Genomic DNA, 14,335 nt, shown 5'->3' with positions numbered 1-14,335 from the left:
TTAGGATTTTTTTTTCCAGTTCTGTGAAGAATGATGATGGTATTTTTGGTGGGAATTGTATGGAATCTGTAGATTGAGTTTGGCAATATGGTCATTTTCACAATATTGATTCTACCCATCCATGAACATGGGGTGTGTTTCCATTTGTTTTTGTCATATGCAATGTTTTTTCAATAGTGTTTTGTAGTTTTTCTTGTAGAGATCTTTCATCTCCTTGGTTAAGTATATTCCTAAGTATTTTCTTTTCTTTTTCTTTTTTTTTTTGCAGCTGTTGTAAAAGGGATTGATTTCTTGATTTGATTCTCAGCTTGGTTTTCTTGGTGTATAGCAGTGCTACTGATTTGTGTACATTGATTTTGTAACCTGAGAATTTACTAAATTCATTTATCAGATCTAGGAGCTTTTTGGTTGTTTGTCATGCAGAGAGAGGTATGTGCAAATGCTTGACCAGATTGCTCGGCAGATGATTGATTTCTACAAAGACTTGGTAACTCAGCGAGTGATGGACCAGCGCATTTTAGAAGAATTGTATAATTTCAAGCATGTTATTGAAGAACTGACCAGGTAAAAACTGTGATTATCTTAAACACAAAACAAAAGTCAGTGTCATGTCTCTAAAGGGAGTAAAAAATATTTAGGGAAAGTGGAATGGTTAAAGGCCAAGGTTCTTCTGTTTCCTTTTCATGTTTAGCAAGAGAACAAAAAGAACTAGATGTCATTGTAGATATAGATATAGATAAATGGGTTATGCAAGTTCACATAAAAATGAAGACTGTGTATATTTGACATGGAAAAGACTTACTCTTTCTTCTAAAATATAGATGTTGCTGGGCGTGGTGGCTCACACCTGTAATCCCAGCACTTCGGGAGGCTGAGGCGGGAGGATCACTTGAGGTCAGGAGTTTGAGACCAGCCTGGCCAACATGGTGAAACCCCGTCTCTACTAAAAATACAAATAATTAGCCAGGCGTGGTGGCACATGCCTATAATCCCAACTACTGGGGAGGTTGAGGCAGGAGAATCACTTGAACCTGGGAGGTGGAGGTTGCAGTGAGCCGAGATCATGCCACTGCACTCTAGCCTGGGTGACAGAGCGAGACCCTGTCTCAGAAAAATAAAATAAAATAAAATAAAACACAGATGTTTACCTTAATCAGGTTTATAGAACAGTGCCATAATTATGGATGTTAACATTATGGATGTTAACATCTCAAAGAGAATAAGTATCATATAGCCATCAAAGTTAGTGATCATCTAACTTTTAACCTTGAAGCAAGATGGTTAGTGGTGAGAATAAAGAAGATAGGATAGTCATATCAGAAAGCGGGGTAGACCAGCATGGAGGCCTTGCATGTCAGCATCTGCCTCCCTCCATTCTAAAGGATCTCCCCTACATCTTCTTTCTGTCTGATTCCTGCCAGCCTGATTTCATTTCCAAACCTGGCAAGATTCCATCTAGAATGTACACTCAATTTCTTGATTTGGTTTATAAGGTGGAAAAACTGGGAAGGGAGGTACACATGATAACTGAGAAGATTCCTGAATATAAATCTGATTTTCTTGGTAGAAACTTTTTGGAAATCTCCAAATATGAATTAAAAATTTCTTTGCTTTATTTCAGGGAACTGTGTCTAGTTCGGGCACATGATGTGAAATTAACAAAGGAAACAGAAAAAGCCCACAAGGATTTGGCACAAGCTCTTTTAAATGCGGAAAAGAATGCCAAGTGAGTTGCTTAAAGTTTGTTTAGCTTACATAGGGGAAAGGGAAGAAGCTTATATAGCTTCTGAAATAATATATATGATACTATAACTTCTTGAATTCTAAAATCACATATAGATAGCTTACTTTATCTGAATTTAGTTGATTTCTCATTCTGGGTGCAAAGAAGGTAAAACATGATTTTTTCTCTTGGAGATAGACTGTTGCTTTCTGCATTAATCATTTTCGTTGAGTGAGGATTGCAGGCTATTACTTTCTGGTTTTCTACAAGAAAGGGTAAAGAAACAGTGAGCATAGATAGCATAGATTCTGGAACCATACTGTTTGCTGTGTGACCTTGGGGAAGTCACTTAACTTTTCTGGGCCTAAGTTTGCCCATATGTAAAATTGGGATAATTATTACCTACCTCATAGGGTTATTACGAGTATTAAAGGAAGTAATATAAGTAAAGCACTTAGAATGGTGCTTGGCATATAGTCAGTGCTATGACAATATGAAATATTCTTATAATGGTTGCTTTTAATGAAATTTTATGTCATGAAATATTTCAGACATTCAGAAAAAGAAAGCATTATAGTGAGTACTCATTTACCTTTCATGAATTACCAAATGTCAGCCATTATGTCATACTTGTTTCACACCCCATTTTTAGGAAACAAAATTTTATAGAAATATTTGGAGATTTAGGCCAGGCATGGTGGTTCACGCCTGTAATCCCAGCACTTTGGGAGGCTGAGGCAGGTGGATCACCTGAGGTTGAGAGTTTGAGACTAGCCTGGCCAACATGGCAAAACCCCATCTCTACTAAAAATACAAAAATTAGCTGGAGGTGGAGGTGCTTGCCTGTAATCCTAGCTACGTGGAAGGCTGAGGCATGAGAATTGCTTGAACCCAGGAGGCAGAGGTTGCAGTGAGCTGAGTTTGTGCCACTGCACTCCAACCTGGGTGACAGAGTGAGATTCTGTCCCAAAAAAAGAAAATAAAAAAAAAATATTTGGAGATTTAAAAAAATACATCTATATCTATGTCTGTATCTCTATATATCTCCATTCTGCTTCTTCCCTCCCCAGAGTTAATCACTAATCAATAGTTGGTATGTAACTTTCCTATCCATGTTTTTATATTTTACTATAATACATAGTTACATATAAAAAAATTTGCGGCTGGGCACAGTGGCTCATGCCTGTAATCTCAGCACTTTGGGAGGCCAAGGTGGGTGGATCATGAGGTCAGGAGATCGAGACCATCCTGGCCAACACGGTGAAACCCTGTCTCTACTAAAAATACAAAAAATTAGCTGACGTGGTGGCACGTACCTGTAGTCCCAGCTACTTGGGAGGGTGAGTCAGGAGAATTGCTTGAACCCAGGAGGCGGAGGTTGCAGTGAGCAAAGATTGCGCCACTGCACTCCCGCACTCCAGCCTGGGCGACAGAGCAAGACTCCATCTCAAAAAAAAAAAACTTGCTTTTACCAACTAAATACTATTCTTTTGAGATCTTCTCATTATGATGCATATAGAACAAATATTTCTGCACTATAATATTAACCATATAACTAAATTATAATTTATGTATTAATGTATAATTTATGTATCAATCACTCAGAATGGATTTTTCCATTTTCTTGGTAGATTTTTCTCCATCCCTTTATTTTGAGCATGTGGGTGTCATTGCATGTGAGATGAGTCTCTTGAAGATAGCATACCAATGGGTCTTGTTTCTTTATCCAGCCTGCAACTCTGTGCCTTTTAATCAGGACATTTAGCCCATTTACATTTAAGGTAAACCAGTAAAGATATATATAGATTTGATCCCGTCATCATGTTAGCTGGTTATAATGCAGACTTGTTTGTGTGGTTGCTTCATAGTGTCACTGGTCTGTGTACTTATGTGTTTTTTAATAGCAGCTGGTAATGGTCTTTCCTTTCCATATTTAGTGCTTCCTTCAGGAGCTCTTTTAAGGCAGATCTGGTGGTAATGAATTTTCTCAGCACTTGCTTGTCTATAAAGGATCTTATTTCTCCTTCACTTACGAAGCTTAGTTTGGACATACATAAAATTCTGGGTTGGAATTTCTTTTTTTAAAGAATGTTGAATATTGGCTTCCACTCTCTTCTGGCTTGTAGGGTTTCTGCTGAGAGGTCCACTGTTAGTCTGATGGGCTTCCTTTTGTAGGTGACCTGACTTTTCTTTCTAGATGCCTTTAACCTTTTTTCTTTTATTTTGACTTTTGAGAATCTGATGATTATGTGCCTTGAGGATGATCTTCTTGTGAAGTATTGTACTGGGGTTTTCTGCATTTTCTGAATTTGAATGTTGGTCTCTCTAGCTACGTTGGGGAAATCCTCATGGATGATACCCTAAAATATGTTTTCCAAGTTGCTTACACTCACCCTATCTCTTTCAGGGACATCAATGAGTCATAGATTTGGTATCTTTACATAATCCCACATTTCTCCAAGGTTTTGTTCATTCCTTTTTATTCTTTTTTTCTCTATTCTTGTCTGACTCTCTTATTTCAGAAAACGAGTCTTCAAGTTCTGAGATTCTTTCTTCAACTTGGTTTATTCTGCTATTAATACTTGTAATTGCATTATGAAGTTATTGTAGAACATTTTTTCAGTTCTCTCAGGCCAGTTACAGTCTTTTCTATACTGGCTATTTTGTCTGTCAGCTCCTTTATCATTTTATTGTGATTCATAGCTTCCTTGAATTGGGTTTCAGCATACTCCTGCATCTTAATGATCTTCATTCCTATCCATAGCATGAATTCTGTTTGTGTCATTTCTGCCATCTCAGCCCAGTTCAGAACCCTTGCTGGAGAGGTGGTGCGATCATTTGGAGGAAAGAAGGCACTCTGGCTTTTTGAGTTGTCAGAGTCCTTGTGTTGTTTTTTTCTCATATTTGTGGGCTGATGTTTGTTTCATCTTTGAAGTTGCTGATGTTTGGGTGTTTTTTTTCCCTTTTATCCTATATGATGACATCGAGAGTTTGATTGTGGTGTAAAATGGATTCAACCAACTGGCTTTATTTCTGGAAGATTCTAGGGGGCCAACACTCAGCTTCCAACTCCTGGACCGTGTACTCCAACTCTGGGGGACTTGTATTGGGACCAGCTTTGTTCTCTGCTCCTTGAGGTTAGGAATCTACTGCACTGGGGGAGCTGAGGTGCTCCTGGACCACTGGTCACTACACTTTGTTGGGTGGTGTCAGCCAAAGCCTTTCATAGTGCTGTGGCAGTGGGATCTGCCCTTGTTTTCATGTGTCAGCAGCAGCGGTAGTGGCAATGTTGTGGGGGTGCATTCTCGTTGGCTGCAGCGCGTGCTGGGGTGCCTGCTTCCATGTGGGTGTCACCACAGAGTGGAGGCAGCACAGCTGGAAGAGGGTTGGGGGGCCCCTGCTGGCAACTGTGTGCACAGTTGTGCTGGTGGTGGTCTTAGCATGGGGGCAAGGCTCTGGCAAGTGCAGGTCTATGTGCATTCTCTGTGAGCTGCAGGCAGGGGTGGTCACTCAGGGCAGGGGAGAGTCCACTGTTCTCTGAGCTTAGTTTTACTCTTGGAGGAGTGTTGCCACTAAGGGCAGGGTGCTGGTGGGGGTGGGACTGGCTGGGTGTCTGCCCACCAAGGCTGTCACTGTAATGGATCAAAGCCTTGTGGCAGGGGTTGGGGGGAGGGTGTGGAAGGGCAGAATGTACTACTGCCATATCAGTGGCAGGGCAGGGTGCATGCACACATGCATGCTGGTGAGGCAAGGAAAGCAGAACATGCCTGCACGCACATGGGCCAGCAAAGTGATGTGGGGTGTTGCCGTGGGCCTGGGGGAAGCTGCAGTATTGGGAGGAAGCAGGCAGGCTGGTGCTATGGGTCTTGTTTCTGTGTACATGTACTCACATGTATATGTATAGTTAAAACCAAAATTGTATTGTATGCACTATTCTACAATCAACATTTTTTCAGTTAAGAATGTCTACCTATTTCAGGCTATAGTCACCAAAACAGTGTGGTACTGGTATAAAAATAGGCACGTAGACCAATGGAACAGAATAGAGAATCCCGAAATAAACCCAAATACTTACAGCCAATTGATCTTCAACAAAGCAAACAAAAACATAAAGTGGGGAAAGGACACCCTTTTCAATAAATGGTGCTGGGATAATTGGCTAGCCGCATGTAGAAGAATGATACTGGATCCTCATCTCTCACCTTATACAAAAATCAACTCAAGATGAATTAAGGACTTAAATCTAAGACCTGAAACTATAAAAATTCTAGACATAACATTGGAAAACTCTTCTAGACATTGGCTTAGGCAAGGATTTCATGACCAAGAACCCAAAAGCAAAAGCAATAAAAACAAAGATATATATCTGGGACCTAATTAAACTAAAGAGTGTTTGCACAGCAAAAGGAACAGTCAGCAGAGTAAACAGACAGCCCACAGAGTGGGAGAAAATCTTCACAATCTATACATCTGACAAAGGACTAATATCCAGAATCTACAATGAACTCAAACAAATGGGTAAGAAAAAAACAAACAATCACATCAAAAAGTGGGCAAAGGACATGAATAGACAATTCTCAAAAGAAGATATACAAATGGGCAACAAACATATGAAAAAATGCTCAACATCACTAATGATAAGGGAAATGCAAATCAAAACCACAATGCAGTACCACCTTACTCCTGCAAAGATGGCTATAATCAAAAAATCAAAATCAGATGTTGCCATGGATGCGGTGATTAGGGAACACTTCTACACTGCTGGTGGGAATGTAAACTAATACACCCACTGTGGAAAACAGTGTGGAGATTCCTTAAAGAACTAAAAGTAGAACTACCATTTGATCCAGCAATCTCACTACTGGGTATCTACCCAGAGGAAAAGAAGTCATTATATGAAAAAGATACTTGCATGGGCATGTTCATAGCGGCACAATTCACAATTGCAAAATCGTAGAACCAACCCAAATGCCCATCAATCAACCAGTGGATAAAAAAACTGTGGTGTATATATATATATGATGGAATACCACTCAGCCATAAAAAGGAATGAATTAATGGCATTTGCAGTGACCTGGATGAGATTGGAGACCATTATTCTAAGTGAAGTAACTCAGGAGTGGAAAACCAAACATTGTATGTTCTCACTGATACGTGGGAGTTAAGCTAGGAGGATGCAAAGGCATAAGAATAATACACTTTGGGGACTTGGGGGAAAGAGTGGGAGGGGGATGAGGGATAAAATACCACAAATATGGTGCAGTGTATACTGCTCGAGTGATGGGTGCTCCAAAATCTCACAAGTCACCACTAAAGAACTTACTCATGTAACCAGATACCACCTGTACCCCAATAACTTATGGAAAAATAAAATTTAAAAATTAGGAAAGAAATAAAAAAAAAAAGAGAGAAGATGGCCAGGTGTGGTGGCTAACACCTGTAATCCCAGCACTCTGGGAGGCCAAGGTGGGCGGATCACGAGGTCAGGAGCTCAAGACCATCCTGGCTAACACAGTGAAACCCCGTTTCTACTGAAAATACAAAAAAAAATTAGCCGGGCGCGGTGGCGGGCGCCTGTAGTCCCAGCTACTTGGGAGGCTGAGGCAGGAGAATGGCATGAACCCGGGAGGCAGAGTTTGCAGTGAGCCGAGATCATGCCACTGCACTCCAGCCTGGGCAACAGAGCGAGACTCCGTCTCAAAAAAAAAAAAAAAAAAAGAAAAAAAAAAAGGACACAGAAACAAACAAATGATAAAAAGAATGTCTACGGCCAGGCGCGGTGGCTCACACCTGTAATCCCAGCACTTTGGGAGGTCAAAGCGGGTGGATCAGCTGAGGTCGGGAGTTCGAGACCAGCCTGACCAACATGGAGAAACCCTTTCTTTACTAAAAATACAAAATTAGCCGGGTGTGGTGCCACATGCCTGTAATCCCAGCTACTTGGGAGGCTGAGGCAGGAGAATCGCTTGAACCTGGGAGGCAGAGATTGCGGTGAGCTGAGGTTGTGCCATTGTGCTTCAGCCTGGGCAACAAGAACAAAACTCCATCTCAAAAAAAAAAAAAAAAAAGAATGTCTGCCTATTTCAGTAAATTTTTACTTCATAGATTAGCTAGATATTAAAATTTTCCCAAGTTTTTCCAAAATATATTTCACAGTTGGGTTAGCCAAACCAGTATCCAATCTAAGAACACACATTACATCTTGTTTTATATCTCTTTTAATACAGCCTATTCCTGTGCTTTCTAAAAATTGATTGAAGAGTGATTGAATTTTTTAAATGTCAAGAAAAACCAAATGTACCTAAAAACTAAATTCAGAAATGTATTTTTACTTTTATTCTATTTTATTCTTTACTAGCATAATATGGTTTGGCTGTGTCCCCACCCAAATATTGTCTTAAATTTTAGCTACCTTAATTCCCACGTGTTGTGGGAGGGTCTTGGGGGGAAATAATTGAATCGTGGGGGTGGTTTCCCTGTACTGTTCTCGTGGTAGTAAGTCTCACGAGACCTGATTGTTTTATAAGGGGAAACCCCTTTTGCTTGGCTTTCATTCTCTCTTTGCCTGCCGCTATGTAAGAGGGGCCTTTCACCTTCCACCATGATTGTGAGCCCTCACCAGCCACGTGGAACTGTGAGTACGTTAAACCTCTTTTCCTTTATAAATTATTCAGTCTCGGGGCCGGGCAAGGTGGCTCACGCCTGTAATCCCAGCACTTTGGGAGGCTGAAGCAGGCGGATCACGAGGTTAAGAGATAGAGACCATCCTGGCCAACGTGGTGAAACCCCATCTCTACTAAAAATACAAAAATTAACTGAGCGTGGTGGCATGCGCCTGCAGTCCCAGCTACTCAAGAGGCTGAGGCAGGAGAATTGCTTGAACCTGGGAGGCGGAGGTTGCAGTGAGCCGACATCATGCACTCCAGCCTGGCAACAGAGCGAGACTCCGTCTCAAAAAAAAAAAAAAAAAAAAAATCACCCTGTCTTGGGTATGTCTATCAGCAGCATGAAAATGGACTAATATGTAACATGAGATACTTTATTCAATTTTTGCCTACTCTATATACTACTTTTTTCTGTAGTATAACTTTCTTGTTTTTCAAGGTGACTTCTATACTTAGTCTTCTATCCTTATACCTTCAATCCTACGTTTCCACCCTCTTTATAAGCTGATGGTCTTGCTTTCTAAAAAGTAGAAGCAAACAGAAGAGAACTTAAGCTGTCACCCCCACATCTATCCACCCACCTGCATCTGTGCTTATATATTCCGTTTTCCCTTTTGTTAACTACAGTCTGCTCGTTTCTAAGGCTAATCTCGTTTGTATACTTTCATATCCCTTGTTACTTACTTGAGAAACTTTCAGCAAACGTTCCTTCTCTTTTTTGCATCATTAATTTTTCCCTCTCTAGCTGATTAATCCCATCAGTATGCAAATATGCTATAATTACTCCCATCTTAAAAAACACAAACAAAAATGTCCCAGGTCTCTTAGAACTACACATTCCCTTCCTGCTATGGTCCCTTTTCTCTGCTCTCCTTACAGGAAATCTCTACAGAAAGTTGTCATACTCATTGTCTTTATTGTTTCTTCTCTTGCCATTATCACTTGTGTCTCACCCTTACCATGCCACTAAATGGCACTTGACAAAGTCACCTATGATCTTCATATTGCTAAATCCAATGATCAATTCTCATTTCACTTGCCTTACTAGCAGCATTTGTCACAATGGATCAGTTAATCTTACTTGAAACAGTGTCTTTCAGTATACAGTCGACTGTTGAACAATGTAGGGGTTAGAGACACTGAAACCCACATAGTCAAAAACCTACATATAACTTTTGATGTCCCCAGAGCTTAATCACTAATATTCTATGGTTGGCTGGAAACCTTACTGATAAACAGTCAATTAACACATATTTTGCATGTTATATATATATTATATAATGTATTCTTACAACAAAGTAAGCTAGAGAAAAGAAAATACTAAGAAAATCATAAGGAAGAGAAAATACATTTATAGTACTGTACTGTATTCATTGATATTGTACATTTACATCATCTGTTCACAAGACGAATTTGTCTGTCAGAAATGGTGGGTAACCACAACTGCAGACCTGAATCTACAGTACATATCAAGCATTTAATTTTTCTTGTGACATCATGACTCTTCTCTGCTTCTTGGTTGTACTTTCAGCATCACTACTGACACTTCGTATAGGTACCATGGTGTTATTCAAGGTTTATGTTACTGTACTAAACGTGATGAAAATTACGTGAAAACTGGGAGAGATCACTTTTTACTGCAATACACAGTTGACTGGAGAGACAAACTACTCATGCAGTGATGATTACATTATATGGTACTTTATTTTTTGAGACAGAGTCTTGCTCTGTCACCCAGGCTGGAGTGCAGTGGTGCAATCTTGGCTCACTGCAGCCTCCGCCTCCTGAATTCAAGTGATTCTCCTGCCTCAGCCTCCTGAATAGCTGGGATTACAGGCATGTGCCACCACACCCGGCTAATTTTTGTATTTTTAGTAGAGACAGGGTATTGCCATGTTGGCCAGGCTGGTCTGGAACTACTCCTGACCTCATGTGATCCTGCTGCCTCAGCATCCCAAAGTGCTGAGATTACAGGCATGAGCCACTGCCCCCGGCCTACATCGTGTTTTAAGTGGATATTTGAGCTCACTGCAATAGCAGCAGAAGGTGGCTACAAAAGTATTACAGTAATACAGTATGTACTATAGTTAATTTTATTCAACTGTGATTTAATACTGTACCTGTACATTTGTTTACATTTCTCTTGACTATGAATGTGCCATGTGTGGTCTGTAAGTGTTTGTGTAAGTTTTGATAAATTTTAGCTTTTTATAATAGATTAGTATACATTTTATGGTAGTAAATGATAAAATAGACCAGTATCTACATGTATTTTATCTATTCATGATATTGCCAACTTTTCTTCATTTTTTGATATTTCTAGGCTGTGTTCATCTGTGAGCTTTTTCTTTGTCTTTTTTTTTTTTTTTTTTGAGATGGAGTCTCACTCTGTTGCCCAAGCTGGAGTGCAGTGGCGCAATCTTGGCTCACTGCAACCTCTGCCTCCTGGGTTCAAGCAGTTCTCCTGCCTCAGCCTCCTGAGTAGCTGGGAGTACAGGCATCCGCCACCACACCCAGTTAATTTTTGTATTTTTAGTAGAGATGAGATTTCACTGTGTTGGCCAGGCTGGTCTCGAACACCTGACCTCAGGTGATCCCTCTGCCTCGCCCTCCCAAAGTGCTGGGATTACAGGTGTGAGCCACCACACCTGGCTGAGCTTTTTCAAGTTGTCACAAATCTCCAAAAAATGTTCAAATATGTTTATTGAACAAACTCCTTGCATCCCCAGGATAAATCCCACTTAATCATGGTGTATTATCTTTTTGATATGTTGTTGGATTTGCTTTGCTAGTATTTTGTTGGGATTTTTGCATCTAAGTTCATCCATGATATTGGTCTGTAGTTTTCTTTTTTGTTGTTGTGTCTTTGTCTGGTTTTGATATCAAAATAATGTTGGCTTTGCAGAATCAGTTAAGAAGAATTCCTTCTTCTTCAATTTTTTGGAATCATTTGAGAAGAATTGGTGTTTATTCTTTCTAAGTTGTGTACAATTCAGCAGTAAAGCCATTTGGTCTTGGGCTTTGCTTTGTTGGGAGACTTTTTCTTTTAAATTATACTTTAAGTTCTGGGATACATGTGCAGAATGTGCAGGTTTGTTACATAGGTATATATGTGCCATGGTGGTTTGCTGCACCCATCAACCCATCATCTAGGTTTTAAGTCCCACATGCATTAGGTATTTGTCCTAATGCTCTCCCTCCCTTTGCCCCCCAACCCCCAACAGGCCTGATGTGTGATGTTCCCCTTCCTGTGTCCATGTGTTTTCATTGTTGAACTCCCACTTATGAATGAGAACATGAGGTGTTTGGTTTTCTGTTCTTGTGTTAGTTTGCTGAGAATGATGGTTTCCAGCTTCATCCATGTCCCTGCAAAGGACATGAACTCATCCTTTTTATGGCTGCATAGTATTCCATGGTGTATATGTGCCACATTTTCTTAATCCAGTCTATCATTGATGGACATTTGGGTTGGTTCCAAATCTTTGGTATTGTAAATAATGCTGCAGTAAACATACGTGTGCATGTGTTTTCATAGCAGAATGATTTATAATCCTTTTGGTATCTACCCAGTAATGGGATTACTGGGTCAAAGGTATTTCTGATTCCAGATCCTTGAGGAAACGCCACATCGTCTTCCATAATGGTTGAACTAATTTACACCCTTTGGGAGACTTTTAATTACTGATTCAATCTTGTTACTCATTATTGGTCTGTTCAGGTTTTCTGTTTCAATTTTGTAGGTTTTATGTGTTCAGGAGTATATCTAGTTTCTTCTAGGTATTCCAGTTTGTTAGTGGATTGTTGTTCATGATTATATTTCAGTGGTATCAATTATATCTCTTTTTGTTTGTTTGTTTCTGATTTTATTTGCTTGAGTCATCTCTCTTTTTTTCTTGGGTAGTCTAGCTAGAAGTTTATTGATTTTGTTTATTTTTTCAAAAAGTTAACTTTTTATTTTGTTGATATTTTGTAGTTTTTTAGTTTCTCTCATTTATTTCTGCTCTGACATTTATTATTTCTTTCTTTCTACTAATTTTGGGTTTTGTTTTTTCTCTCTTTTCTAGTTCCTGGAATAATAAACAATCATTAGGTTGTTTATTTGAAATCTTTCTGCTCTTTTGATATAGGTGTTTATTAATATGAACTTCCCTCTTAGCACTACTTTTGCATTATCCCATAGGCCTTGTGCTTCGTTTGTTTCAAGACATTTAAAAATTTTCTTCTTAATGTATTTACTGACCCAGTGATCATTCAGGAGCATGTTGTTTAACTTCCACATATTTGTACAGTTTCCAAAGTTTCTCTTGTTATTAATTTCTAGTTTTACTTCATTGTGGTCCAAGAAGATACTTGATACGTTTCCAATTTTTAAATATGTATTGAGACTTATTTTGTGGCCTAATATATGGTCACTTGTGGAGAATGTTCCATGTGCTGATGAGAAGAATGTGTATTCTGCAGATGTTGGATAAAATGTTCTGTAAATTCCTGTAATGTCCATTTGTTCTAAAGTATTGCTTAAATCCAATGTTTCTTTGTTAACTTTCTGTCTAGATGATCTTTTGAATGCTGAGTGTAGGGTTTTGAAGGCCCCAACTATTATTGTATTAGCTTCCATCTGTCTCTTTAGATCTAATGTTTGCTTTATACATCTGGGTGCTCCAGGGTTGGGTGCATATATATTTAGAGTTGTTATATCCTTTTCCTGAATTGATCCCTTTATCTTCATATAATGAACTTCTTTGTCTCTTTTTATAGATTTTGACTTAAATTCTGATTTATCTGATGTAAGTATAAGTACTCCTGCTTGCTTTGGTTTCTGTCTGCATAGAGTGTTTTTTTCCATCTCTTCACTTTTAGGCTATATATGTTTTTGCAAGTGAAGTGAGTTTTTTGGAGGCAGCATATGTTTAGGTTGCATTTTTATATCCATTCAGCCAATCTATATCTTTTACATGGCGGAATTTAATTCTTTTATATTCAAGATTATTATTGATAGGTGAGGACTTATTCCTGTCATTTTGTTAATTATATCCTGATTATTTTGTATAGCTTTTTCTCCTTTCCTCTTATTTTATTGTTTATCATTGCTCTTTGGTGGTTTTCTGTAGTGGTAACATTTGAATCCTTTCTCTTTTTTGTTTCTGCTCTACCGGTGAGATTTTTTACATTGATGTGTTTGCATGATGGTAGATATTGTCATTTTGTTTCTAAATATAGGACTCCCTTCAGGCTGGTCTAGTGGTGATGAATTTCCTCAGTTTTTGCTTATCTGAGAAAGACTTCTTTTGTCCTTTACATTTGAAGGATGACTTTGCTAGGTACAGAATTCTTGGCTAGCAGGTTTTTTTTTTCTTTTTTTTTTTTTTTGTTTTGAGATGGAGTCTTGCTCTGTCATCAGACTGGAGTGTAGTGGTGTGATCTCAGCTCACTACAACCTCTGTTTCCCTGGTTCAAGCAATTCCCCTGCCTCAGCCTCCCGAGTAGCTGAGACTACAGGCGCGTGCCACGATGACCAGCTAATTTTTGTATTTTAGTAGAGACGAGGTTTCACCATGTTGGCCAGGATGGTCTTGATCTCCTGACCTCGTGATCTGCCTGCAATGGCCTCCCAAAGTGTTGGGATTACAGGCGTGAAACACTGTGCCTGGCCTCTTTTTTTCCTTTCAGCATTTTGAATATATCATTCAATTCTTTCCTGGCTTAAGGTTTCTGCTGAGAAACCCATTAGTTTAATGTGGATTCCCTTATGTGTAACTTGATGTTTTTCTCTTGCTGTTTTTAGAATTCTCCCTTTGTCTCTGACTTCTGACAGTTTGACTATAATATGCCTTAGAAAATATCTTTGTGGGTTGACTGTCTTGGGGATCTTTGAGCTTCTTGTATCTGGATGTCTTTATCTCTTGCAAGATTTGGGAATTTTCAAGCTATTAGTTTATTAAATAGG

General features: G+C 39.2%; 1 protein-coding gene across 15 annotated transcripts in view; it reads left to right on the top strand.

The window, feature by feature from the left end:
• AXDND1 (axonemal dynein light chain domain containing 1) overlaps positions 1 to 14,335 on the top strand; it is a 185,583-nt gene that overhangs the window by 29,251 nt on the left and 141,997 nt on the right. For all 15 annotated transcript variants that reach the window (XM_063710556.1, XM_063710543.1, XM_063710558.1 and 12 more), the window contains 2 exons: positions 424 to 564; positions 1,622 to 1,726. In XM_063710556.1, the coding sequence (XP_063566626.1) occupies positions 424 to 564; positions 1,622 to 1,726 (246 nt within the window). The remainder of the gene's footprint in view (positions 1 to 423; positions 565 to 1,621; positions 1,727 to 14,335) is intronic.

This window comes from Gorilla gorilla, chromosome 1 (genome assembly GCF_029281585.2).
Source record: "Gorilla gorilla gorilla isolate KB3781 chromosome 1, NHGRI_mGorGor1-v2.1_pri, whole genome shotgun sequence".
Lineage (NCBI taxonomy): Eukaryota > Metazoa > Chordata > Mammalia > Primates > Hominidae > Gorilla > Gorilla gorilla.
Note: the sequence above shows the minus strand (reverse complement) of the source record. Positions and strands in the feature narration are given on the sequence as shown.